The 25,688-nt window shown below is 39.6% G+C and overlaps 2 protein-coding genes across 4 annotated transcripts in view; one reads left to right on the forward strand and one right to left on the reverse strand.

Moving 5' to 3' along the window:
- ZHX1 (zinc fingers and homeoboxes 1) overlaps positions 1 to 25,688 on the reverse strand; it is an 89,774-nt gene that overhangs the window by 1,020 nt on the left and 63,066 nt on the right. The window lies entirely within an intron of this gene.
- Positions 34 to 23,769, forward strand: TBC1D31 (TBC1 domain family member 31). 3 transcript variants are annotated; one of them, XM_066335582.1, is made up of 22 exons: positions 34 to 506; positions 2,791 to 2,937; positions 3,515 to 3,630; positions 5,461 to 5,639; positions 7,970 to 8,121; positions 8,541 to 8,700; positions 8,937 to 9,137; positions 10,325 to 10,501; positions 11,355 to 11,434; positions 11,538 to 11,684; positions 11,955 to 12,088; positions 13,093 to 13,226; positions 13,805 to 13,984; positions 14,967 to 15,199; positions 15,810 to 15,962; positions 17,137 to 17,272; positions 18,137 to 18,229; positions 19,938 to 20,078; positions 20,918 to 21,112; positions 21,519 to 21,669; positions 22,674 to 22,790; positions 23,481 to 23,769. In XM_066335582.1, the coding sequence occupies exons 1-22, from the start codon at positions 430 to 432 to the stop codon at positions 23,615 to 23,617; spliced, it is 3,240 nt and encodes a 1,079-aa protein (XP_066191679.1). In that variant the 5' UTR covers positions 34 to 429; the 3' UTR covers positions 23,618 to 23,769. The 3 variants fall into 3 exon arrangements, with proteins under 3 accessions (XP_066191679.1, XP_066191661.1, XP_066191669.1); XM_066335564.1 differs by lacking the exon at positions 34 to 506 and having other exon boundaries at positions 2,857 to 2,937; XM_066335572.1 differs by lacking the exon at positions 34 to 506 and having other exon boundaries at positions 2,857 to 2,937; positions 19,938 to 20,006.

Here is a 25,688-nt window from a genome sequence, read left to right on the forward strand (position 1 = left end):
GTTGAGTTCTGTTCCCCGAGAGACGTTTGTAATGCAGGGGTGCGGGAAACAGGAGGCAATCGGCAGCAAGTCCTGCGGCTGCTACAGCATGGAAAAGCCGTGTTCTGAGTGGCACTGAGTTATTAACACATTTCCCTGCGAAGACCCGACGTTTTTACTCGTTTTTACTTCACCGCCCGGCGCTGACCACGCTCCGCTCTCCCGTTCCCACCCAGGCCCACGAGGGAAACTACAACTCCCAGCAGCCCGCGAGAGGCCGCAGTTGGAGCGGTTCCATTCCCCGATATCTGGGGGGGGGAGCGCTCGCCCCTCTTCCGCCTCCTCCCCATTGGTGAAGCGGGAGCGGGCTGTACCACGCGTGCGGCGCCCCCGGCACCGAGCGTGGGCGGAGCCCTGAGGGCAGCGCGGGAGCGGCGGCGCCGGGCTGGGATGGAGCGCTGCGATGTGGGCGAGCGGCGGCAGGGACCCATCTGGACCCGCAGGGCGGGGGCGGCCGCACCGCGGGGGTAACGGGGCCGGGCCGGGGGGAGCGGCTGCCCGAAAGAAGCGGGCGGACGGGGCAGGGCCGGCCCAGGCCCACCTGAGCCTCTGCAGGGTGGTTAAAGGGGCAGCCCGGGGGTACTCGATTAGCTAACGGAAGGAGCACGTTCCCCTTGAATTACAGAATCGCTACGGTTGGAAGGGGCCGCTGGAAATCATCCAGTCCCACCCCGCTGCCAAGGCAGGGTCACCTAGAGCAGGTTGCACAGGAGAGCGGCCAAGTGGGCTTGGAATGTCTCCAGAGGAGACTCCGCGACCTCCCTTGGACAGCCTGCTTGGTGCTCTGCCGTCCTCGGCGTCAAGTTCTTCCTGCTTGAGGTTAAACTTTTGTGGTTTAGTTTAAGGCCGTCGCTCCTCGTCCTGTCGCTGGGCACCACCGAAAAGAGTCTGGCACCGTCCTCTTGGCACCCGCCTTTGGGATACTTACGTGTATTAATGGGGTGTCCCCACGGAGTATGTGAAACCTCCGTGCTCAGGCTGCTCAGCTTGGCTGGGCACTTACCCCAGTTTAGTGCTTCCCTTTTAGTTGTATTGAATAAAATGCCATGGGGGAATTCCAAGACATTAATCGCAGTGTGGTATGCTGTGTAAATACTGCCTGGTCTAAGCTGAAGAGCAGCAGCACAAATGCTGCTTTGGGGGCCTCCGTCCTGGGGAACTCCGGAGGCAGCCCTGGGAACTCCTGTGTTCTTCTGCCTTAGTTTAATGGCAGGGAAACTTTTGAAAGGCAGAGAGTGACACTGAGAAGGTCTTGGAAGGTGCAGTGATAAGTATTTGTGCTTCAGGTTGGGTTTAGAAGCAGAAATCATACTTCATTTGTTAGGGTCTTTAATGTCATAATCCCACAAACATCACTGGATTTCAAATGCAATTTAAAATATTTTATCTTTCTAGTCTTGTTGTTATGGCCTTTTTATTGAAGAAAAAAAAATGGGCTTAGTGAGGGGTCCTTAGTGTTCTCAGTAGCCTGCACCACGGCTATAATGACCTTCTGGTTTTCACTCAGACTTTGTAATACACCCCCACAGCCCCATGAAGGTGCTGGGTAGCATATTCTGTGTCTCAGAGAGCTATCAGCATCTTCTATAACCATGCTCAGAGCATTCTGAAAGTGCTCTGTGGTCTTTAATAACCTGCCAATATCTGGCACAGTTTTAGGTGTTTAGTTTAATTGTGAGCTTACATCTAAGTGATAATACAAAATTATTGGCTTACTTAGTGTTAGGCAATAAATCCAGGAATGGCAGATCTTCCAAATCTTGATGTCCTGCTTCCTGGAAGAACATTCCTCTTACAGCTTATTCTGCATGTTTCTGCATCTGGCTCCATTTTATGTGGACAGCACAGTACAAGGAATGGAAGTGGAAAACTGGAAACTTGTTCTATGGTAGCTCAGATTAATAGTAATAAATAAGGTTTTCTTCATAGATTCATAGAATGGTTTGGAGTGGAAGGGGCTTTAAAGATAATCTAGTTCCAACCCCCCTGCCACGGGCCTAGACACCTTCCGCTTGACCAGGCTGCTCAGAGCACCATCCAACCTGGCCTTGAACACTTCCAGCAATGGAGCATCCAGAACTTCTCTGGGGAGCTTGGGTGTCTCACCACCCTCACAGTAAAGACTTTTTTCCTAATGTCTAATGTAAACCTACTCTCTTTCAGTTTGAAGGCATTCATCCTTGTCCTGGCATTCCAGACCTTTGTAAAAAGTCTCTCTCCACCTTTCTTTTAGGCTCCTTTCAGGTACTGGAAGGCCACAATTAGGTCACCTCAGAACCTTCTCTGTTCCAGGCTTATCAATCCCAGTTCTTCTGAAGACCGTGAAAAGAAGTGATATCAAAACTTATTTTCGCCACATCTAAACAGAATGGTTTCTTGCAGTAATGCACAACTTCCTTTCAGTTTTCTAGAACGTTTCTTTGCAGTGGTAATGACGAGCCAGGTTCCTTTCAGATACATCAGCATATATTACTGTTATTCATTAATAATGGAAATCAGGTAACCAGGAGCCACACAAAAGGATCATGAATGGTGAATTTCTCCCATCTGTTTTACATGTCTCCTACTTACCTTCCAACCCAGTGAATTATTGCCTTAGTAGCATATTTTTTTATTTGAAATACATGGGTTTCATGTGGAAAATCAGAATTGTAAAATCATAAGATAAAAACCTTGTAATCCTATGTCTTGCAGATATAAATGGTAATAAAATTATTCTAAGCATGGTTGTTTTGCTGGCTTTGTTCACAGAGTTATAGTGAACATCATTCACAGTGTCCAAGGGTACCATTCAAAGACAATACATTTTCTGAATGTGGCTTTTGACAGTTCTGGGGATTCTCTCCTCGCTGGAGACCGCCAAGGGAATATATATGTTTTTGACTTGAATGGGAACAGGTAAGGATATTTCTATCAAGACTTTTTAATTGTCTGACAGATCTGTAGCTTTCAGGGGTGTGGAACTTGCCTGGACAGGATCCCACAGGTCGGGTTTTAACTAGATAGTTTTAAATAGGTAATAGTTTGCTCAGGGCTAAAACTTCAACCCAGTGTCTTGTGTGGACTCCTTAAATATTATTTCATTAGTTTAGCTGCTCAAAAAGATCCGAGGCTTGCAACCGTAAACTGAACAGCAATGCCATAGAACTTAAGTGCTACCACCAGAAGTTATTCTTGGGCCAATGCAAATCAATGAGTGTGCCATGAATTACAGTAGACTAGACCTAGTGCTTTCATTTGCAGAAATACATCAACCAGTCTTTTAGCATTTTAAACTGAGTTTTAAAATATTAAAACTTTTAAAATATTAACACTGATTTTTAGATTCATTATAATTGGATATGATTTACTTACTCCCTTCTTTTGAGTTTATTTTTTTCTCTCTGTGAAATATATTGAAACCAATTAAGTTACTTCACTTGACATTAAATGAACCAAGTTTCCTAATACAATGAGTATGTGTATTTTTAAATAGGTTCAACCTTGTTCAGAGAACAATGCAGGCTTGCACTGCTTTGGCATTTAATCTTCGCAGAAAGACAGAGTTCCTTGTGGCTTTGGCAGATTATTCTGTTAAGTGCTTTGATACAGGTAAGGAGAAATTTCAAGGCTTAAATGCTATCTGTATGGGCATGAAAACTTTCAAAATTTTAGGTTTGATCTTCAATTTTTGGATAGTTTGTTTTATGGAAATTATACTATGTATTTCATGCCAGTTGTCTGAAAAAGAAAAGTTTGGGCCCATGTTGGCTACAGTCCCTGGGTAAATGAACCCTTTGAACCTCCTCAGTCTTTATTCCAACTGAGTCATGCAGGCATCTGTTTAATTGAAGTCCACCACAGGATTGTATTTAGGTATGTTACCTTTTTTTAAAGCAGTTTTTTGTATGTTTACTTAGAATGAGGTACTCTATTAAAATAAAGCAAAAATAAAACCAGTTGACACTGTTAGTTTGCAACTGAACAAGTTCTTAACTATATTTACAGTAAAATATTTGAACAAAGTGACAGTGTACATGAAATGTCAATACTTTTGAATATTCAGGTAGTTCTATATCCTTATTCAAAAGCAGTGTTAAAAATTAACATCACAGCTGTGTGTCTCTGTCTTGATTAGAAGCTAAATGGTGAAGCACAGTGACAATTCATTCTTCATTAATTATTCTTTACCTATCAGAAAATGCAGTTGTAATGTCCCCATTATATCCAAATATTATCTGGATTTAAATATTTTTAAAAAGCTGTAGGAATCACTCATTATCTGTGAAGATTTTAATGTAGCACAATGTTCCTCAAAATAGAGGTAGAGTCAGAGTTAAGGTCTGACATCCTCTGCACTTTCTCTTCCTTTCAACAACAGCAAGGCCAAACCTAGATGTTTGGATGCACTTGGAGAAATCTTTATTACTCCAGAAAGTACTGCATGCTTATATGGTGCTGTTTCCAGATATCAGGTCATACTGAAAAATAGTCTAAAATTTGAATGGTACTCACCTAAGTTGGTACAGTTCCTAAGGGTATTAGACAATACTTACCTGATGGGCTCCATCCCCTCCTTTAGAAGACAAACTCTCTAATCCCATGTCACCTCTCAGGTGATGATAGCTTTAAACACTCCATTGTCTGTAAGCACAGCAGAAAGTTTGACTGTTAGTCTTTATGAGTTGCTTTATAGCCATTTCCTATCTTTGATCCCACAGCAGTAGCTGAACCACCCCATGGGCTGCCAGGCAAACCACCCAGTGTAAACAGTGTAATTGCCACGAGTGCAGTTTGGTTGCTGAGGGAAGATTAGTGGTCATGCAGTCACAAGTGGGAGACATTGTAGTCAGAGGAACCATTTCCTTAGAATGCAGTGCACAGCATAAAAATGTTTTGGGTTCTAGAAGAATTAATGAGCTGTTGCTTTCTGACTCTGCCTTTCTATAGTCATAGCCCGTTGTCATTAAAGCCTTTCTTCTTTGCACCTGTAAATAGTTGTGTAATCACACATTCTGTCCACAAGTAAAAACAAGTGCAGAATTATAACTAGAACATTCAGTCTCAGCTTCTGTGGGTGTTCACATCAGATATTCTATGAGGCATGCTGAACTTAACTGATCACACTGACTTTTTAAAGATTGATTTTTAGGCTAAGTTAAACAAGTCTATGCAAGTTGGCTTTCTGTGCAGAACTGAGCATAAATTATAAAACCTGTTACTTGGAGGTGAGGAGAAGATTGTGCCTCTCTAAGGTATGATAGCTATGTGAAGACTTTTGTTTCTTGTGTGTTGGGCTGTAATGATTATATACTGGGCAAATGGTTATATACTAGTTACACTTAAAAGTCTCTTTCACAGCATAGTGTTGACAATGAAGACTAAAGTAGTAGTAGTTCCACTCTGAAATGACTTTCATGTTCTTTTCATCAACTTCTGCAGAAACTCAGGAGCTAGTTAGTTGGATGAGAGGCCATGAATCTTCAGTGTCTTCCATCTCTGTCCATGGCTCGGGCAAGTATGCCATCACTACTTCCACTGATACAGCTCAACTGTGGGACTTGGACACTTTTCAAAGAATAAGAAAGCTGAATGTCCGTCAGTCTGTGGGTATACAAAAGGTGAGTAAAGAGCAATTGCTAAAGGGTGAACATGCATACCACAGAAGGTATAACATCACATAACTTCTAAATAGTCTTTAAAATACAGCTGAATATTTTTTGTCATCTTTGGGCATCTCAGCTGTCATCCTATCACATCACCCAGACCACTGAAATCATGACTCAGTAGTTACAGAGATCTGCTGGGAACTTTTAAGGAGCCTCCATCTTTAGAGATACTCAAAACTTGCTTGGACATGACCTTGACCTTTCAATTTAACTTGAAAATTGGAGCCATCTTCCAGGTTGACCTTTCTTTGGCCTAGAGTGGGCTCAGAGGACCTGTGTAGATCGATTCCAGCCTGAATGATAGTGGGATTTAAGGGTGTTGTTATAAAAACAGTTTTGATGTCCTAATGGTAACCTCAAACAGTCACCACCACCTGCCCCATTCAGCTTCTTATTCCACAGCTCTTCTGTCTGTGCATGCAAAGCACTGAGTGTGGGAACAAATGAGGCTGAGAAGGAACTCAGCAAAAAGAAATCGCTGCTTTTCAGCCTAGTGGTTTCTTTGCTTCTGTTTGCTGCACAGACACACGGGAACAGCATGGGATGAGAATGATGACATATTTATGTCAGGGAGTGGTTAAAGTAGGTTTCCCTTAGCATTACAGTGCTTTAAACAGGTCTGCCTGCGCCACCAAATGTCACACTTTGGTCTAAGTACTACAGAAAGTCCTGACCCAGTGCCTGAGCATGGCTTGCACACGTGCTGCCCTGCAGAGAATAGTCTGACAAACACCACTTCAAACCAAGGTTCTCGTCAGGCTGGCCACTAAAAAGCAATGATGCTTTTGCAGAGAACAAGGCTATTCATTTGAGTGTCCTCACCCAGTTCTGGGTCAGGCAGAAATTCTGTCAGCTTAAAATAGTCACCCAGCAATTACTCTGTGAAAGATCATCCATAAATATTTGTTTGTTTGTTTTATTAAAACTGTTGTGTAGTGCATGTTGCTAAAATAACATCTTCCCTCCAAAGATGGATGCATTTCTCAAGTGGAGACAAGGTTTTTCTCCTGCTCAGTATCTTTCTTTGTGTAGGCTATTTGTAGGGACTTCTTATTGGTAAGTGGCTCTTGGAATTTAGTAGAATCAGGATGTTGCAGTATGAAAATAATCTTTAAAGCCAAACACTAGTGATTATTATTGACTTAATAGATCACATTTGGGAATCAAGAGGTTCCTCTCTTGCTTTGGTGGCATCATTTCTTAGAGGATTATGCAAGTGATCTAGATTATACTTTCCTGTCTTTAGAATAATGGTATTGATTCCCATGCCACAATCTAAGACATACAGATAAAAGTGCTTTACTGAAGTTCAGATTAATTATCAGAGCACAGGCCTGACACTCAGTGTGCAGTCTTTCTTGCTCTCTGAGCCAGTGTAGCAGTGTGACACCAATCGTGTGTGCTTTTTGATGCCTCTTAAGCCCAGCTACACTCCAACATACACCTTCTGTTAGTTGGTATGGGGCAAAGCTAATTTAAAAAGATAGTGACTGAGGGACAGAGTGAACAGACAACAGGTGAGACAAATGAGAATAAAACACATCTACAATGACTGTTTCCAAAGCATCACTGTTTATTCAACAGCTGCCTGTGACTTTCCTGTGGTATTTTTCTGCAGCAAAGCAGAAAATTAACAACTATTCGGTACTCCAGTTTGCCAGAATTCATCTGCTCTCAATTCATTGTCTGGTCTTCCTCAGAGTCCCTGAAGGACGGAACAGCTCGGTCTGTCTGAAGATAAATTACTCTGGTAGCTGAGATGACTCTTCTCCCCACAGGTTACTTTTGCTCACTGTCAAGTGACTCATTTGGCCTGAATGTCCAATTTTCAGTCACTAAGATGAAACCCAGCCCACATATCCATATTTCCAGATTTTCAGGGCCCCAAGAGATCATTCATACCAAAACTATGAAGTTTGTAGCACTGACTTAATCTCAGCCAGTGATGTCCCCAGCATTTATATTGCGTCCTTTTTCACTCATCAGAAACAATAAAGTTCCACAGTTACAAAAATAAGACAGATAAAATTTAACAGCTATTGCAGTGAGTTAAACTGGCTTAGCAGAGGGTACAGCAAGTTTTTAACCAGTGCAAGGGGAGCACACCTCTCCTCTTTAGGCTGTCACAGGGCAAAGGGACTGGCACCCTGTGGGATCCAAGCCTTGCACACTTACAGTAATAGCCACACCTGCCATGTTTTATTTTGTCATGCACTTTGGTTAATTTAAAATATACTTCCTTGACAACATCCCATTTTTTTTTCTTTTCCATATTCTTCCAGGTTTTTTTTCTTCCATTGAGTAACACCATTCTCAGCTGTTTCAAAGATAATTCTGTTTTTGCATGGGAATTTGATACTCTTCACTGTAAATACCAGTTGCCAGCTCCTGTAGAAGGTTCTGTATTATTTTATAAGGTGTTTGCAGTTACCAGGTAAATTGCTATTTTAAACATTCTAAAGGCAGACTATAAAAATTGTGGTTTTAAATAGGTTCTCTTTCTTTATTTGTAATATTTTATGGAAGTATTGAACTATATACTATGATAGGCTTTTGAACTCTGCTATGACTGATACTTTCAGCAAGGATCAATAGCAGTTTTTATCATAGTCCCATAACTGTTGAAATAAATTAGGTTGATTTTTAGTGACCACTAAAATAAGGTTTAAACTATCCTTTACTAAAGGAAATTTTATTATTTAGAAGCTGTTTTGTTCTTTCAGGGGAGTATCACAGGAATAATGACCGATTCAAAAGTGATTTGAGGGCACAGAACAAAACGAACAATCTCTCTTTTTAGCTAACACTAATTTAAATTATAGTATCCTGATGGAAGCTTTCTCTGTGATCCAGGGATAGTCGGACTTTGGTAGCTGGTGGGAAATCAAATCATCTTCACTTATGGTGTTTGGAATTAAAGCGGTTGATAAGAATAATCCAGATGCCTGAGAAAGTGCGAGCTGTCCGTCACCTGGAATTCCTCCCGGACAGTTTTGATGGGGGCTCCAATCAGGTCAGTTTTTTCATAAAGCTTAAGACAGGAGTCTTTGGTTAGTGGATTCAACACCTACACTTGGAAGGCTTTTGGGAGGCACTGGGGGTACAGCGGTATACGATACAAAAGGAAAGTTACTGTGCTGAATCTTTGCTCAGTTGCTCCTTTAGCTTCATGGAATGTCGTGGCTGAATTGGGTATTCCATTTGGTTTTATACTGGCAGTATTAATGGATGAATCCTTTTTACTTTCAGGTCCTTGGAGTGTTAAGTCAAGATAATATTATGAGATTTATCAATGTAGAAACATGCAAACTACTTTTTGATATTGGGAGTCCTGAAGAGGGAATTAGTACAGCAGTGATTAGCCCCAATGGACGGTATATTGCCTCAGTAATGGAAAATGGAAGCCTTAATTTATACAGTGTCCAAGCTTTGACTCAAGAAGAAAATAAGGTAGAGTATTTTACATTTCTTAAAACAGCAGTAAGTCCCCTTAGAGATGATATTTGTCTATGTACGTTTTGCATTGGCAGTAGTTTGCAGACATGTGTTGAGGTGCCATATTTAACAATACAAAAAAAAAAGTGACTTGTACTGTTTCCTTTACAGTCCCTCCAGTGTCAGGTAATTTGATGTTTTTAAGGTATATATATATCACTGTGCTACTGGTCTTGGAAGGGGGAGATGGTATTTCTTTCTATAGCAATTTGTAGGTATCAATTTCTTTTTGTAATGATGTTTTTGAGGAGATGGAAACAGAATAATTGTGCCTCTTCTGTTGCATTTCCTATAGGAAATGTTTTGCAACTAATGCTCTCTTAAACTGTGGGCATGAATGGTGTATTTGTTACTGTGATTTTGTTCTTCTTACTGTGTTATTGGATACCACCACACATCATTTATGGCATAATCATACACTCCTAATCCTTCCTAAAAAACAAACACTCTAAATACCAGTTCTTATTTTATTACATTAATTTATTAATGGGAGTCAGCTTTCTAAATACAGAATTCCATATATCTTTAATCACCATGTATTTGCAGTAAACAGTAACCAGCTCTGGGTAATGATGGAGCTGGAGCTGAGGGAGGTTATGTAAAGATGTCACATGCATTCCATTTGCACTTTTGCTGACGGTTTGACATGAACTGGGATATCCACTTTGTCACTTGCTTTCACAATCTCCAGCATTGAATTAATTAATACCTGCCTGACACTGAAGACTAATTAAAGTTAGTAAAGGTCTTCTGTATTCTTTTAACTGGTGCTATAGAAATGCAAAGTATTTTAATGACATTGAGAAACACAGTAAAGTAAATAACCTGAACAGTATGTGATACATATCTATACTATCCCAATTACATTTTTACTGTTTGTTAAGCAAGGAAATAACATGACGTTTGAGTTACCTTGGGAGCTACATAAACCTTCTCATAGTTAGAGTAGTTTTGTTCATGTACATTCTTTTTCAGGAGTATACAATCTATATGTGTTTATTTACAGTATAAATGTGTTTCTAGTCTTCTTTTTATGGCCATCAAACTCAAAAAATGTGGTAAAAATAGAGTAAACAATAAATTATATTTCTGTGTAATCTGTCTTACATGATTTTAACCAAGGTATTCATACTTAATACTAGCCTCCACCATTCATGTTCAAACTTGTAGAAGATGGGCCCACGTACACATCAGAGGCAAGTAAACTGATCACAAAAGTGACTTCAGAAAGGTCAAAGGGGCCATGGAAATCCAAACAAAGCAAAGTTCAAAGCAGATTGCTAAAACTGCAAGCAAATACATCACTTGAAAATAAAGAGGTAGGCAGAAGTTGCAAATATTTTGTCCTTCACTCTGCAGTGTTTATATTTCATTGCCATTTGCTTTAAAAAATAAATTCAGGTACTTGGATATTTGAGCAGAGCAAGATTAAGGAAATTTTAGTACCGTTTTCTCTCTCTATGTAGCCCATGCTCCTACAGTATGTGACACAGCCAGAGCTGCCTCCAGTCTGGGATACCTTTGCAGTTGTTCAAGCAACTTGTGACACATTTGGTATTTGCTAGATCTGATCTGCTTCCTTGCAGAAAGCAAACTGGCGCCTCTAAAATGTCTGCCTAGAATCCATTTCCTTCTTTTCTTAACTATTTAGAAGATGACTTACTGTTACATTTATTCCCCTCTGTCACCATAGTGCCTTTTTCTCTCTGTCTTTATCTCATGGCTTTTATGTGTATATATATATATATATGTGTGTGTGTGTGTATATATATATATTTATATATATTCCTGTTTATGTGTCACCATATGATCTATTTCTTATGTTAGTATTCTTTACGGTTTGCTATATCAATCATTTAAAGGTACATAGTTCAGTCAGTTTGGGTCTGATTTGCTTCTGACTGAAATTAATAGCAGCTGTTCTCTGAGTTCAGGAGACAATAAATGATGTTTTGAATTACCTTTATTTTGTTGTTGAAGTCCCTAGGACAATGTATCAGACAGCAATATACGTTTGATTCTTTTTTTTTTTTTTTTTTTTTTGACACTGTGATAAACTTCAGTATTTAACCACTCTCATCAATTAGAGTGCAAAGAAAGAGAAAATGGTTACATTTATTGTTGATTGTTTTGTAGAATGGTTACATTTATTGTTGACCCCCTGTTTTGTAGAATGAATTGCCAGGTGGATTAAACAAGAAACGTCTGCAGGCCTTACTGAAAGGATTTGGAGAATATCCAGCTAAGTACAGGTGGTTTTTGTGTGCATGTTCATGCTTGCACAAAATAAAATTGCTTGTGTTTACTGGCCTATGAAAAAGAATTTCCTTGACTAAGGCTGCATTTTAATTGCAGGATGTTTGTTTGGCGTTCCTTATTACAACTTCCTGAAAACCACTTGGCATTCAATAGCCTGATAGACAGGGGAATCCACAGTGCATTCGTAAATATTCAGAAACAGTATCCTATCAAAAGTAGGAAACTGCTGAGAGTTCTACAGAGGTAAAATATATATTTGTATTTATTTAAAAATTACAGATTTTTATTTTCATATAGTCATCTGAAATGTATCCAGTAGCTGGAATCATCTGTAAGAAAAAATTTAAAATGACACAGTAGTGCCCTTGTGCAGTTTTGTTTTGGTAACTCATACAATCCTGCATCTGTCTTGAAGTTCCTAATCTTTCTATGTTGTGATTGTAAAATACATATTATATTTTTGTTTGCTTTTGTATCAATATTTTCTACACCTTTGTTTGCCTCTGTGTACAGGACCCTGTCAGCTCTAGCTCACTGGTCTGCTATCTTTGCTGAGACACCCTACTTGCCTTTGCTAGCATTCCCATTTGTAAAATTATTCCAGAACAACCAGCTGATCTGCTTTGAAGTTGTTGCTACAGTAGTAGGTAAGCAATGATTTTAAAAACTCGAATATGCTGCCACATATTTAAGCTTTCCCATGCAAAAGAGCTTTTCCTGCTGAAATGACTAAAGTATTGCCTTATTTAGAGGTCACCAAGGTGTTACCAGGAATTAATATGGAGCTTAAAATAAAAACCTCAAATTATGTGACTTTCTTTTGCAGTGTTTCTAGCAAAAAGTTAGCAGTTTTAACAGTGTTTGTAAAGTGTCATTGAAATGTATCCAGCATTTGCAAACTCAAATGTATCTAGCATAATTATATCATGATAATTAAGTCTCTGAGACATGGGAAAAGGAATCACAGCCACCCAGCCCACCTGTCACCTGCTCCCAGTCAAAAGGGAATGATCTCTTTCAAGGTTTTACTCTGTTTAGTTGTCCTGAACATGTGGTAACTCAAACCTAGGTATTTGTCTGAACACTGGCTGTGGCTGTCTTTTGAAGAAACATTCTAAATTAAGTGCTTTACACTTAAATTAGTTGCTGCAGCTGCTGCTAAGTCCACGGAGGATATGTGCTGCCAAACATACATACCCACTTTGCAACCACATGCTGTTGGTGAATAAGTATCCAAGTTTACAGAAATTATCCTTAGTACATTGAAAATTACTTGATCCAGGCTGTAGTTTTGTGAGACAGAAATACTGGTTTAAGTATTGTCGCCCTAGGACAAGTATTCCCATCTGCCTCCCATGCCTTAGTCCCACAGCTCACGGATTTTTTTTTTACTTTATATTTGAGCCATATTAGTTCTTCAATCTGGTTCACAGTGTACTGACACAAAAACTCATGCCAGTGCAGCTGGAGGAGTAGTGTACTCTGGGAATGCTTAGGAATACTTGGAGAGAGAAGAGATGGGAGTCTCTTAAACAGGTTTTGCTGCCTGAAACAACATCTTAAACGCATCAGCTTTATAACCAAACTTCAAGATTGTCATGAATCACTCTGGATTACAGTGGATTGTGTTCAACTTTTTGTTCTCTTTCAGTTAATTTTTGTCAGCACTGGTTTGAGTACTTTCCCAATCCTCCACTTAATATCCTTGGTATGATAGAAAATGTTTTGGCACATCATGACAAAGAACTACTTCAGCATTTAATAAAATACAATGTGACTTCACAGGTAATATTCTAGACAGCTTTTGTATACAAAAATATACTGCAGTGAATAATAGTGTGCTAGTCTTTTATTTTGATGTATTTATAGTTTGGGGGAGTTTTCATTAAATAACAGTGAATTTTGTGGGAGTATAAAGAATATATCATTGCTTTCCTGTTGTTTTTCCTTGTCCATGGTCATATACATGCTACTTTAGTTCTTTAGAAGTTCTTTGCTTTCAAGTCCACATTGCTTAAAAATCTACACATCATTATAATTGTACCCTTTTTTTAACATGACATAAGTGTGATGCATTCATTTTGTAATCCCTGTTTATCATTAGGGATGATTTTAGCTTCAGAAGTCTAAGTAGAACATTTAGACATCCAGTGAAATAAGAAATGTATTTGTAATCACCCCAGATTAACTTTGACTATTTAGAGTGGGTGATGAAACTGATCTTGAAATGTTCTGGTTTATTTCCTCTTTCTTTCATAAAATATTAGATTCTTGGTATAAGGCAAAAAATTATATTATTTCTTTAAAAGGGATGGTAAAATTGTTCTGATGGATTATTTTGTCAATTTTCCCAAATAATTTAGGTTTATGCTTGGCCTCTCCTAGAAACACTATTATCTGAGGTTCTAACAAGAGAAGAATGGCTGAAAGTCTTTGACAATATTTTCTCCAACCATCCTTCATACTTTCTAATGATTGTCGTTGCCTATAGTATATGTTCCAGAGCTCCCTTGCTCCACTGTAATCAAGCTGCGGATTTTGAGGTAAACATCTTCATATTTAAGTCAGTCATGTGGAAAAGATGTATAAAACATTGTATCTATTGTTAGACAGGTTACAAGGAGATCCATTTCCACATTAATATCTGGTACTTGACAAATTAACAATAAATGAGTAAAACATTGAGCAATTTCCTGCTTTTTCATGCAAGGAGAACTTTAAAAGCTTTCATAAGCTTTCCAGTGTCACTAAAAGCCATTTTTTAAATTTCAGTAGTTCACTGAGCACAAAATAATTCTGTCTGTTTTTTGACGCTCTAGTATGGACTTCTGCCTCTGGAGACAATAATTCTGTGATGTTGCTTCATAATCCTCTTGTCAAATTTTCAGTATTAGGCAGTATTATTGGATATTCTCTGAAGTGAAATTAAAATGTTTCCTTATGTTTAGTGTTCTATGAGATGAGAAATCTTTTTCTTATGAAAATATACCTATAAGCAAACAAAGGGTTCCACCTCTAAAATGTGCTTATGAGCAGTCAATTTGACTAACATCAAGCAGATAACGTTATTGTTATGTTTAATAATGACCATTTAGAGATTTTCTTGGTGGAGAAGATCTTTGACAGCAAGAATAGTCCTCCAAGAGGAGAAACTTCCAAGCTTCATGGCTGAGCACTGAAGGTCAAGGCAGGTTTGTCCAGTGGTAGGAGTCACTGTTGGACACTCTACTTTGACACCCAGCTTCCCAAATCCCTTACACAGCTGCCATTTGAAGAGCAGGAAAAGAACCACAGCATCCTTTCCCACCTTGAAGAAGTTTGGCTCAAGTCACTTGAGCTGGTGATGTTTTATGAATTGGTAGAGAAAACTTTAAAAACTTTTTTAATTAACTGTTGAAATACAGATCTTGCTACTTTTCTGGATTGTTCCCAAATATGTGTATTAAAAAGAAATACACATTTATGTAAAAATCATAAAAGTGCATAATCTTGTGTAGAATGTAAATGGCAGCATGTCTCTTACAGTATTTCTTTCATCATCGTAACAACGTGGACATTAATGTTGTGATTAAGGAAGCCTATCATCTTATGGAGGCTACACCACTGGATATCCATCCACTGCGTATGCTTGATGACTTCACACCACTTACAAAAGGACAGTACCCTGTATTTAATAAATATCCCACGTTCATTGTGGATTATCAAGCTCAGGAATGGCAGAAGATCAGACAGGATGAAATTGAATACTTGCGAGAGAGGTATTAGTGGGAAATTGAAGACAGTCTTAACACTGGGAGGGACAGGTGGACGTAATTGCCCCTTTGTGTATTGTAAAGTGTATGCTTGTGAAGAGAAGAAAATTCAGGAAAAGGACTTGAAATAGCTGCTAAAGGTTGAGAGTTACTTGGTTTGATATGTTTTTGCATTAAATCATTAGTCTTATCTTAAATTTTAAAAATTTACTGATTAGCAGAAGATATTGGGCCAGAGGTCATCAAACCTGTAAGCTCATAGCCAGAGCCTAAACCCCTATTGACCTTGTGGAGTCCAAGTTTTGAAGGGCCAAGGAGTTCTTAGCTTGCTATTGAAATCAGTGGATACCATGAAGCTAAGGCACCCTTAGAAACCAGTTTCTGTTAAGAATGTGAGGAATAAAGTACCTGCACTCATCTGTAATGCCCTGTTGTCTCTAACAGTCAATATGGTAACTCTTCCACATGTACTTTGTCACTATGAAGGGGATGCCATATTCTTTCATGTCATCTCATTTCAGCAGTTCTTTGCTAGTACTGTCATCAGTTTCAAAGTAATCAAGTAATTCCTTGATATTTGGTTTGAATTATTATCATGTGACTTCCTTCCATGTAGACAATTAGCACATGAATCAGAAGCCAAAGCACAGCAACAGAAAGCAGAAGATGAAGCCTGGTATAGAAAGCAGAAATTACTTCAAGAAGCTGAAGAACAGAGGCGAAAAATCCTACTGGAAGAAGAAGAGAAGCTGGCAGAACAGAGGCAGAGGTATTAGGATATAGGAAGCATTAGGGGTCTGGCTACTGTAGCTTGCTATTACATTTTTAACCACGAGTAAAGGAGAAATAACCACTAATTTGTATAAATTGTAATGTGGGATAACTGTGGCCTTGTGGGTCATATTTTGGTGTGTGAATTAAGCGATCTGGATTGTATTACTACCTCACTCTCTGGAAGGAATACAGCAGATTAGAGGTCAAGTCACTTCATATTTTTGTCTCAGCTCCCAGCCATTTGTCTGGTTCCTTTGGAATGGGAAGTCTCTTAAACAGTCAGTTGCTGTGTGTCCGCACACTGAGACTTCAGACTTGCATTGTGGGCAGACCCACACTGCAGATATGGGAGTCACTTATAGGATCAGTGACTGCACAGTGTCTTGGATTTCTTCTGGATCTGGAAAAACGACTGCTTTGTGTATCAGTTGATAAGCAAACAGTTGTGATAGTAATGAAGCTGAACTGTAAGTTTGTATATTTTGCAGGTAAACAAATATATAAGTTTGTATATTTGTGAAGGTTTAAGCTTCAACATCTCAATAGTTTCTTAGATGAACTACAGGTAATCATTTAAGTTGGAAATTAAGTTTAAGATCATCAAGTCTAACAGTTAACCCAGCACTGCCAAGTTCATCACTAAACCATGTCCCTAACCACCATGTTTTTGAGCACATCTCCTAAAGATCTGTAACCTACAGAGCTTTTTTTAAAGAGGAAAGCAAGCCTTTGTTTACAAGCTAATCCTTCAGTTTGTGGTTTTGTTCCTTGAAAGAGTTTGATATTTACCAAATGAACTTGGGACTAATTTTGTGCAGCAAGAGTTACCAGGACACTGGCAGTTGTTCTAAGACTCCAGTTTTAAACTCTAAGTTTCCAGTTTTGGATCCTAGCAACGTTAAACTAGTACTTATTAAAGTGGAGCAGAAACAGGACATAGGACTTAACAGGAGATATTGCCATTAGAAGATTTGTGTCTGTGAATTTAATTTTGTCTCCTAAATGAAAACTGGACAATTTACAGGTATCAAAGCAACTGTCCTAAGCTTTGTTAAGCTGGAGATGAGCTCATAGTAATTAATGGCTAACTGCATTGCATGTTTGTGCTCTTTGATATTGGCCTTTTTATTTCTATTATTTGCTTATTTCTGTTTATGTTGGCTTTGAAGGCTTGCTGCTGAGAAAAGAGAACTGAAAGTAAAGGAACTGCAACTTTTAGATGCTTCAAGAAGGCGTTTTCAGAACTATCAGCAAGATCAGCTTCAAATGAAACTGAAACATCTTGATGATGAAATTGCAAGAAAGGTTGAGTATTGCTCAAGCAATTGTTTTCTATAAGGTTTAATAGAAAAAGTAAACAAGGAAAAATGCATAACTAAAGTTTTAGTTGATATACTGTGATTTGTGAGCCCAGAGGTGTATTTAGCATGAGGTGGACTGCTTTAAGTGGTAAATGCGTAATTTAACAGTTTTATTTGGCACTTAGTATGTACCGCTGGCTTGCTTTAACTGGCAAAATTCCTGAGAAAAGCCAGATTCATCTGACTAGTGGCAGTGTTGAAAAATGTAATGAGCTCCTTAAAGAGCTAGTGAATTCTCAGCTCTCTGTGGGCTCTATGTCCAGATTGCAAATTAACTCTGTCACTGAGAGGCTCTGCAGTGGCCTCTGGCCAGGCAGCTTTTGCAACTCATGGGCACGAATTGAGCCTTTGCAGGGCTATTCCTTGTGTCTCAGCAACACACTTTGCAGAGCACAGTGCAGCTGGGTGGTTGTTTCTGCAGTCAGGGCACTGTAACACTCCTTAGCTCCAGCTCAGCTCAGGTTCTGCCAGGTGCACAAAGCAGCCACTTCCCCTTCTGCCTTACTGTCCTCCACAGCATTCTGGCTTCACAGACTCCTTACTTGATTCAGAGCTGCATCTGGCAGGTTTTTAGTATTAGTTCAAGACTGGTATTTCCCTAACATAGCTTGGCTGGATGCAAAACTCTTCCTATGCCTCTACTCCACATCATCCTGTGCCTTTGTTATGCAGTATTTTCCATTCTTCTTATGATAGAAAGTCAACCAGAACTTAGGGGCCTGTGGGTTTGGACATTTTTATTGATAATATTTTTTTTAAGCAGAAGAATTTCTTTACTCTATTTTCATGTGTTTCTCTTCCCTACAAGGCATCTATGAGAGAGCAGGAAAGAGCTGCTGCTGTTCAAGATATAGAACTGCAATGGATGGAACTTGAATCACAAAAACAGCTTTTTGAACAGGTAATTATTGGGGAACTATACTAAATATAAATATTTATTGGTTCTTCCTCTGAAGTTCTTGGATTTGATTGTGTTCATTCAGCCAGACTTTGTGAGGAGAAAGGGGTTTTTTTCTCTCTTTTTCTCTTTAATAAGTTTTTTTTAGAACAGATCCTCTGTTGATAAAAGCATTAGCACAACTCACTGTTATCTTGGGGTGTTTTGGGTGAAAATACTTATATCCTCCCCATTTTATTCTTCTCCAGTGCTGAGGTATCATTTGGTTGCTGCAGGGTTTAGTTGTGGGCTCAGCTGCTTGAGGGAAGTGAGGAACATGTAAATAAGAAGTAAGTGTGTAATAATGTGTTCCTCATCCAGAAACTCCCACCTTTTCATCTGTGATATCCAGACAAATCCGCATTTTCTAGAGAGAACAGTATAGCAGATTGATGTAGCTGATGAAAAAATGTCTAGTTGCCAACATCATTAAGCAAAAAGGAGTAGATGGTTCATGGGGAATGTGCAGTTCTTCCTGAAATGACAGATTTATTCAGAAATATGCCTATTCATTAATAAACGAGTTTAATCAGGAATTCTGTCTAAAGTTAAATTTTAGTTAATTATAAATGACTGCAAAGCAAGGATGCCAGTGGAAGGCTTTCAAAATGTTCATTTTGATTAAATATTCATTTAAGTGTTTAGAAATTAAAGCTACATGTACCTACCTTGAGGCTGTGTAGATCCAGTAGAATAAAGGAGAAGTAAGCATCCAGCTCTCTGACCCTCATTTTGAAACATGTCAGCTTATATTTGGGTTTTTTAAAGCTTTTGGTCATAAACTTTTTATAATCCATACTAAGCATGACTGGGCTAAATTTCTGTTAGCATTTATTTATTCAATACACAGCCAACTGTATTGTGGCTACATAAAACAAACCAGGCTAAGCTCATTTGTATTCCAGTACATGTAAAGTCAGCTCTCTAAGGGAACTAATTCTACAGTGATCATCCTCTCTAGGCTAGAAAGGTAGCAATTATTTAAGTAGCTGAGGATCTCTGTTTGCCCACAAGAGTCTGTGCAGACAGGCTTTCCCTGTGCTGTTCACTGCTGTCAGTGAGGGTCCCTGCTCCAGCTTCAAAGGATGTTGACTTTGCCTCAGTTGCTCAATGGACTCCTACAGGCCTGGGAAGGGGTTATAACTTTTGCAAAAATTGTGTAGCTGTGCCCTGGTGAATGTGAAGAAAAGGTGGTAAGCTAAAATGCTGTTTCTAGATCTGCTGCTGGGTTGTGCTACTTGGGCAAATCATCTCTGCATTCAAGCTGCAGATGTGTTTATTACAAGTCCCAGTGCCATGAAACACAGTTTATAGCTGTGAAACATTCTGGGGGTTTGGCCAAAATTTGCCATAAATTGCAGAATATATTCATGATTAGTCTAGTTCATTTAGGTTTGAATTCTGCTTTTATTCACCACAGTAATCTGGAGAATGGAATTACATCCCCTGTCAAGACACAGACCACTGTTATGACTCATGCTTCGTCTAGTTCCAGGCAGATAAAACAGCAGGGTCTGGGACTTTCTTGGACAGTTATGATATGTAGTGGGATGAGATCTGTGGATATATTCAAATACTAGTTTAATGAAATTTTAATAAATGTTAAAGAGATGGAATTACCAATGTGAGCTAGTAGCTTAGCAACAATAATTTTTGTTTGTGTGCTTGGCAGCATCTAATCAAAGACCAAGAGGCGGTTACAAAGGAAATGAAAGAAGACATGGAAGCCCATCAAAGAAAGGTGGATCTGGAAGATCAACGTGTTCAGAGATTGATAGAAATAGATAGAGAAGAAATACAGAAAGCTCATACAGTAAGATGACTGGATCTTAACATGTGTTTTGGGGAGTCAATATGCTAAGTTATACAAGTAGTACTGGTTAATAGTATTTTGACTGTAATTAACTAGTCCAAGTTAATATGGGAGTATTTTGTAAAGAGATCTAATCTCTAGATATCTATATTAATGGATTAAGATTTTGTGTTTAAAATTTTGATACTTCCAGAAATCTGACTGAAGTGTCCAAAGAGTCATATAATACTGAAATTCTCTAGACCTGCCAGAAATACTAGCTTTTTTTTTTTTTTTTTTTTTCTTCTCAAAACTTAGAAAGGATGTAAGACTCAACAGTGCTTTTCAAAACAAGTCATCCTCCTGTTAAGGAACATGTTTTGTTTGTAACCATAACAAAATAAAAAATAGCCTCAAAGGAGATTTTCAGTTGGTAGTGCTTGGCAGGAAATTCAGCTTTAGAAGCTGTCTTCTAGATCACAGTAATGAATGTGTGTAGCTTGACATTAGGAATTGCTCAGATTTTCAAGCTCAGAACTTGTAACTGCACAGTTGGAATAATAGTTGCAGCTATCCCACTGCCCATATGCTTGGCATCTGCATTTGTATATTGTCTAGAAATAAACATATGGGTCTGAATTTTTGTAAACAACATTTGATTTTTGGAAGCAGATGGATGTGGGTGAAATTATTGGCATTCAGGTATCAATCTTACGTCAGCTGCACCTGTTAGTGAGTGCCTCTAGTAGGGACATCTGACAGGGATACTGGAGAACACCTCAGTTTGTTTTACCTGGTCTGTAGGTAAGGCTGTGCAGTTGGAATAGACTGAATTTCTGGTAAGAAAGGTGTTTTATTAGGTGGCTGAAGAGAATTTAGCCAAAGCTGAGCAGAAGCACTTTGGCACCAACCAGAGGCTGCAAGCGCAGCGGAGATTGAGGCGTGATGACCAGGACCGGGAGAAGCGCTACAGGGAGATTGTCAAGCTCCTGCAGGACAACAGGGTGAAAGAGGCTGAACTGCTGAAGGCCATGAGGGAAACAGAAGAAAAAAAGGTATTTGCATAATTTCTTTTTCTAAGTGGGCCTGGCAAAAAATGTAACCGTCTTTTTCCTGTAACAGGGAGTACAGAAAGCTGAAATGTATTAAGAGAAATACTTTGTTAGAACTCTCCTTTCTGTTTTGACTGGAAGTTTCTGGAAGCACAAGAGTGAATTAGTAAGAATGTTTTAGCCTTAGGAAAGCATATTCCTATTTCTGTAAGTTCCTCTTATTTTTATTCTCTGACCCAAGACTTTTACCTTTCTCCAGATGTTTGAATGAGACACTTTTCAAAATTAAACCTTCACACAGCCGACTAACATATTTTGATTTTAGGGTGAAGTATAATCTGTACTAATCCTATTTGTTGCTTTTTTATTGCAACACGTCTGTTGAAAACATTTAATATCTCTTGCACAGTGGGAAGATGTTGTACACAATAAAGCTCAACTAGAGGAAGAGCAGAAGGTGGCTGCTGCTGCAGATGGGCACAGGAAGCAGTTCTTAGATGGCAAAATGAATGAAGCATTAGAATTGGCTGAGAAGCTGCAAAGGGAAGATGGCTGTTTTGGTGAGCATGTAGATAATACAGTTCTGTGTGGATGTTGGAATGAAGTATTCAATGACTGAATACAAATGAACTGTCCAATACTGGAGATAGACTTAGGCATAACTCCTTTACTAAGCACTCCATAAGTGCTTTTTGGCAATATTCTTTCAAGAAAGAGATATATTTGTTTTCCAAGGCCAAACTTGGAAAGAAATCTCAGTTTAAGATCTATCAAATGCAGCAATGTAAATGGCATTTTTGGTAGGAGCACAAGTTTAGCTCATCTTAAAACAATTGTAAATCGCATCCATTAGAAATTTTCTGTCAAACAATGTTGTCCTATGATGACATACAGTATTACACCAAGAAGTGGTTTTTCTAAGTGTTTGTTCAAAAAAACCCAAACAAACCCCAACATATTTATGTGCTTCCAGAATTGGCCAGTACATCCTTCTCAAGTGCTGCATTGGTGTGGTTCTGCAGGTATTTCTCCTATGCCCCCACCATACTTCTAAGGCTCACATAAAATTAGTGATTAATATTAGGGTTAGGTGATTAGTATTGCTTTGGGCAAACTTTTTCAGCCTTTGTCCTTATTTACCTAATGTTTTAGTATGGAGTAATTTGCAACTGTGCATAATTAAAATGGGTGGCTCCTAAAACTACAAGCATGAGTAGCCATATTCCGTATGATCTTAGTGGCCTATTTGTCAGAAGATTAATTATATAGGAAGAAACGGCACATGTAATTTCTTTAAAAGCTGTAATTTCTTAAAGGGAATTTTAAGAAATTAATGAAATTACAGAGCTGTAATTCCTTAAAATGAAATGCAGTGATGCATAGCTTTGACCTGAAGAGTAGAAACATTGAGCACTCATTCTGAGCAAATTGTACTTGCCATTAACTGGAGTGGGTGATAGTTTTTCTCTAGGAAGCAAAGCTAGAACAGTTTTACCTCCAGCTAGAAAAATTCACTAGAAACTTCAATATTTTTAATTTACAAAAAACCTTTCTTTTCCCACAGAGAAACTGCATGATTTAAATGCCAGGTGTACAGAGAGAGGGGTAGAAGTCCAGCAGGTGCCAAAGTCTGAAAGCATCTGTCTCAGTGGTTTGTCTACATCAGCATCATCACCACACAGTAAGTTTCTAAGTTGGGAGTGAGTCTCTTTCACGTTTAGAAATTCAGAGCATTGCTGGAACACCTAGCTGTGTGATTGAGTCATTAGTTGTGTAGGTGTTTAGTGGATAGTAAGCCAGTTTATTGTTGTGTTCTCTTTCACACCTGCAGAAAATGTCTTTGCTACCAGGGGTGGCACAGGTAGGAAGTGCCTGAAGTGTGTCATGTTATGGGAGTGATCCTAGTAAACTTCAGCCTAGTTTAGTTGCATTCTGACCTGATCATCTTGCCCATGCTTTTCCTGTCTTCATAGCTATTTATGATTTGGGAATGTTGAGAGGATGTAGAGCTGTCTTTCATCAAAATCTGACTGGGAGTTATAGTCAAGAATTAGTCTAATTTCCTCTGGTCTGTCCTAGCTACTCTGGCAGTAAAAGCACAGTTTAAATTCCAATGCACTTTATGTGCAAAAGTCTGCAGGCAGTGGGAACCTCTGGACCTGCTGTAGCCCCCATTAACATCTGACCTAGTAGCCAACAAAGGCACTGCTTTCAAAGAACCTGCTCTTACAGTCTGAGGGCTGCCTCACATCCAGTGGTACTGAAAACCAGCATTTCTCTCCCAGAGCTGTCTATTTTCCAACAGGTATTTGTAGTGTTTAGGGAAAACCACTAGTGGCAATGTTAAGCTTCTGGCACTGTGTGTCCTTAGACAGAAGACGAGCAGAGCTGGCGCGCCAGGAGCGGGAGCTGATGGCACAGGTCCGGCAGCTCAGACAAAGGCTCATCTCACAGGCCAAATCCAGGCACCCTCCAGCTCGTGTCCCAGCTACAACGTCACCACCTTGAGAAGATTTGCTCTGGACCTCTAGCTGTAATTTCAAATTATTAATCAGTGAAAAGCTAAATATGTATAGTGTCATTCAGGATGGATCATAGACTGTTTATTAAAGGCTTTTGGAGATATTTTTATATAAGAATAAAATCCGAGCTAGAAAATACGTCTTTTGTTTGTAATCTTCTTGTTATTTTTTACTTCTAAATAAACTCATTTTTTACCATTAAGTTACTGAGTGTGCAGTACTTGTATATTTAATTTTTTCTGGTGGCTCCCGACTTGAAGAAACAAACCACTGTTCAAATGTTGGTTTTGTCAATGATGAGTAAGTGGATTCCACAAGCTGCAGCAGGGAAATTTGCAATTAGAGAAAAAAAATCCTTTCCACTGAGAGCCAAACATTGAAACCAAGGCCCAGAGAGGGAGTGGAGCACCTGCTGCTGGAGATGTGGGTAGTTGTTAGACATTAGCAGGTTCATTTCATGAGAAAGAATGGGAGAGGGGATCTCAACAAATACCTTGCTCTTCATAGTGCTTGTGGTAATGATGGCCGTTGGGGAAGATGAAACAGGGAAACCTTATAAATATGATTGCTTGGCAAAAGATTCTGAAAATATGAAACCTATAATCGAAATAGAAATGAAAGCTAGCTTTGAGTTGTAGGATACTGAGCCTTAGTTACTATATAACCCGAAAACAATAGCCTAGCTAGCCGAAGGAGAGTCCCTCTTGATTGAACAATACCCTCTTGCTGGCAGAGGGATGCAAATGTCAATGCAACAAGAGAAAAGAGTCTAGAAAGTAACTTTTGGAGTTTAAAATGTAACACAGTAGGTAATGTAGTAGTTCTTACAGGCTGTATGTAAATTCTACAGGATTTGTGTCTTGTATTGGTTGGTTAGTTTAAATTAGAATATTCACCACAGAAAGAGGTACAATGCATTGTAACAAGAACTTGGCCCGCTTGGCACACTCCTTCTCTCTCATCCTCGCTCTTTTTACTCCTCTGCTCTTAGCCCACTCCTCCTCTCTTGCCCTCCTAGCTCCCCCTCTCCCGCGCTCTCTCAGGCACGCTTGCAGCTGTGGCTGGCAGCTTAAGCAGAGCTCTTACACCCACGACCTGTGCAATAAAACGCATGATCAAGAGCTGCCCTGGACTCCAGAGATCTCTCCCGTTTCCGTCACGTCTGTCCGACAGGCTCCTACAGATGGCTAATGCTTTTGACCCACAAGTCAAGAACATTATGTGGTGTTACACTAAAAAAGAATAGGGCAAAGTAAATTAAAGTTAATCATCCATAATTTCTACACACAGCGCTGATACAGGGGTAGACTTGGCCCTGTGAAAGTACAAGGACTGGGATCTTAATTTGTTCTGCTTGCCCTGGGGTTTTGCTGATGCTCTATGGGGCAGCAGTATTGGAGCAGGACTGCTCATGCCAGCCCTGGGGGCTGAGGCACCACGCACACCCAGGATACCTCTAACCAGCAACTTTTTGTCACTTGGGGCTGGGAGCAGCCTCTGCTTCTCGTTAAATTACATGAAAACCTAACAGCACAAAGGTACTTGGTTATCCCTGCCTTAGTATCCACTGCACCTGGAAGTAGAAAGAGTCACATGAGCAGCAACCAGGATCCGTGGAAATCTCATTGCAGCTCTCAGCTGTGTAGAGAAAAAAATATCTTTTTCTGATGATTTTCTTGGGGTTTACATATTATTATTTCTATATTTAAATGGCAATAATAAACCCACTGAGGTTTTGGCCTGCACCGTGGGCTATATGAGTACGTGCTCACGGTTTGTAGAAACGGTAAAGCTGTAAACGTGCATGAAGTGGAGTGTTCCCGCAGGCAGGGCCGGTGTCCTGCCGTGTCCCCACGGCAGCTCCTGGATCCTGGCCACAGCTGAGCCCGGGTGTGCCCACTCCCGCCGCAGGAGCCATTTCCCCGTCCCCACAGCCCAGTACGAGCTCGCAGACCGCCCAGAGGCTGAAAACCGGCTGCCAAAGGCGACAACTGCAGAAAATATTCCCGCCAGCCCAGCACCGGGACAGACAGGCCCTTGACCTGGAACTGCCGCTT

The sequence above is a fragment of the Sylvia atricapilla genome, chromosome 1, assembly GCF_009819655.1.
Source record: "Sylvia atricapilla isolate bSylAtr1 chromosome 1, bSylAtr1.pri, whole genome shotgun sequence".
Classification (NCBI taxonomy): Eukaryota; Metazoa; Chordata; class Aves; order Passeriformes; family Sylviidae; genus Sylvia; species Sylvia atricapilla.

Coding starts and splice junctions, on each gene's coding strand:
- TBC1D31 (XM_066335582.1), top strand. CDS start 430: ATGGAGCGCTGCGATGTGGGCGAGCGGCGGCAGGGACCCATCTGGACC. Junction 5,640..7,969: donor AGTCTGTGGGTATACAAAAG/GTGAGTAAAGAG, acceptor ATATTCTTCCAG/GTTTTTTTTCTTCCATTGAG. Junction 9,138..10,324: donor TGACTCAAGAAGAAAATAAG/GTAGAGTATTTT, acceptor ACTTAATACTAG/CCTCCACCATTCATGTTCAA.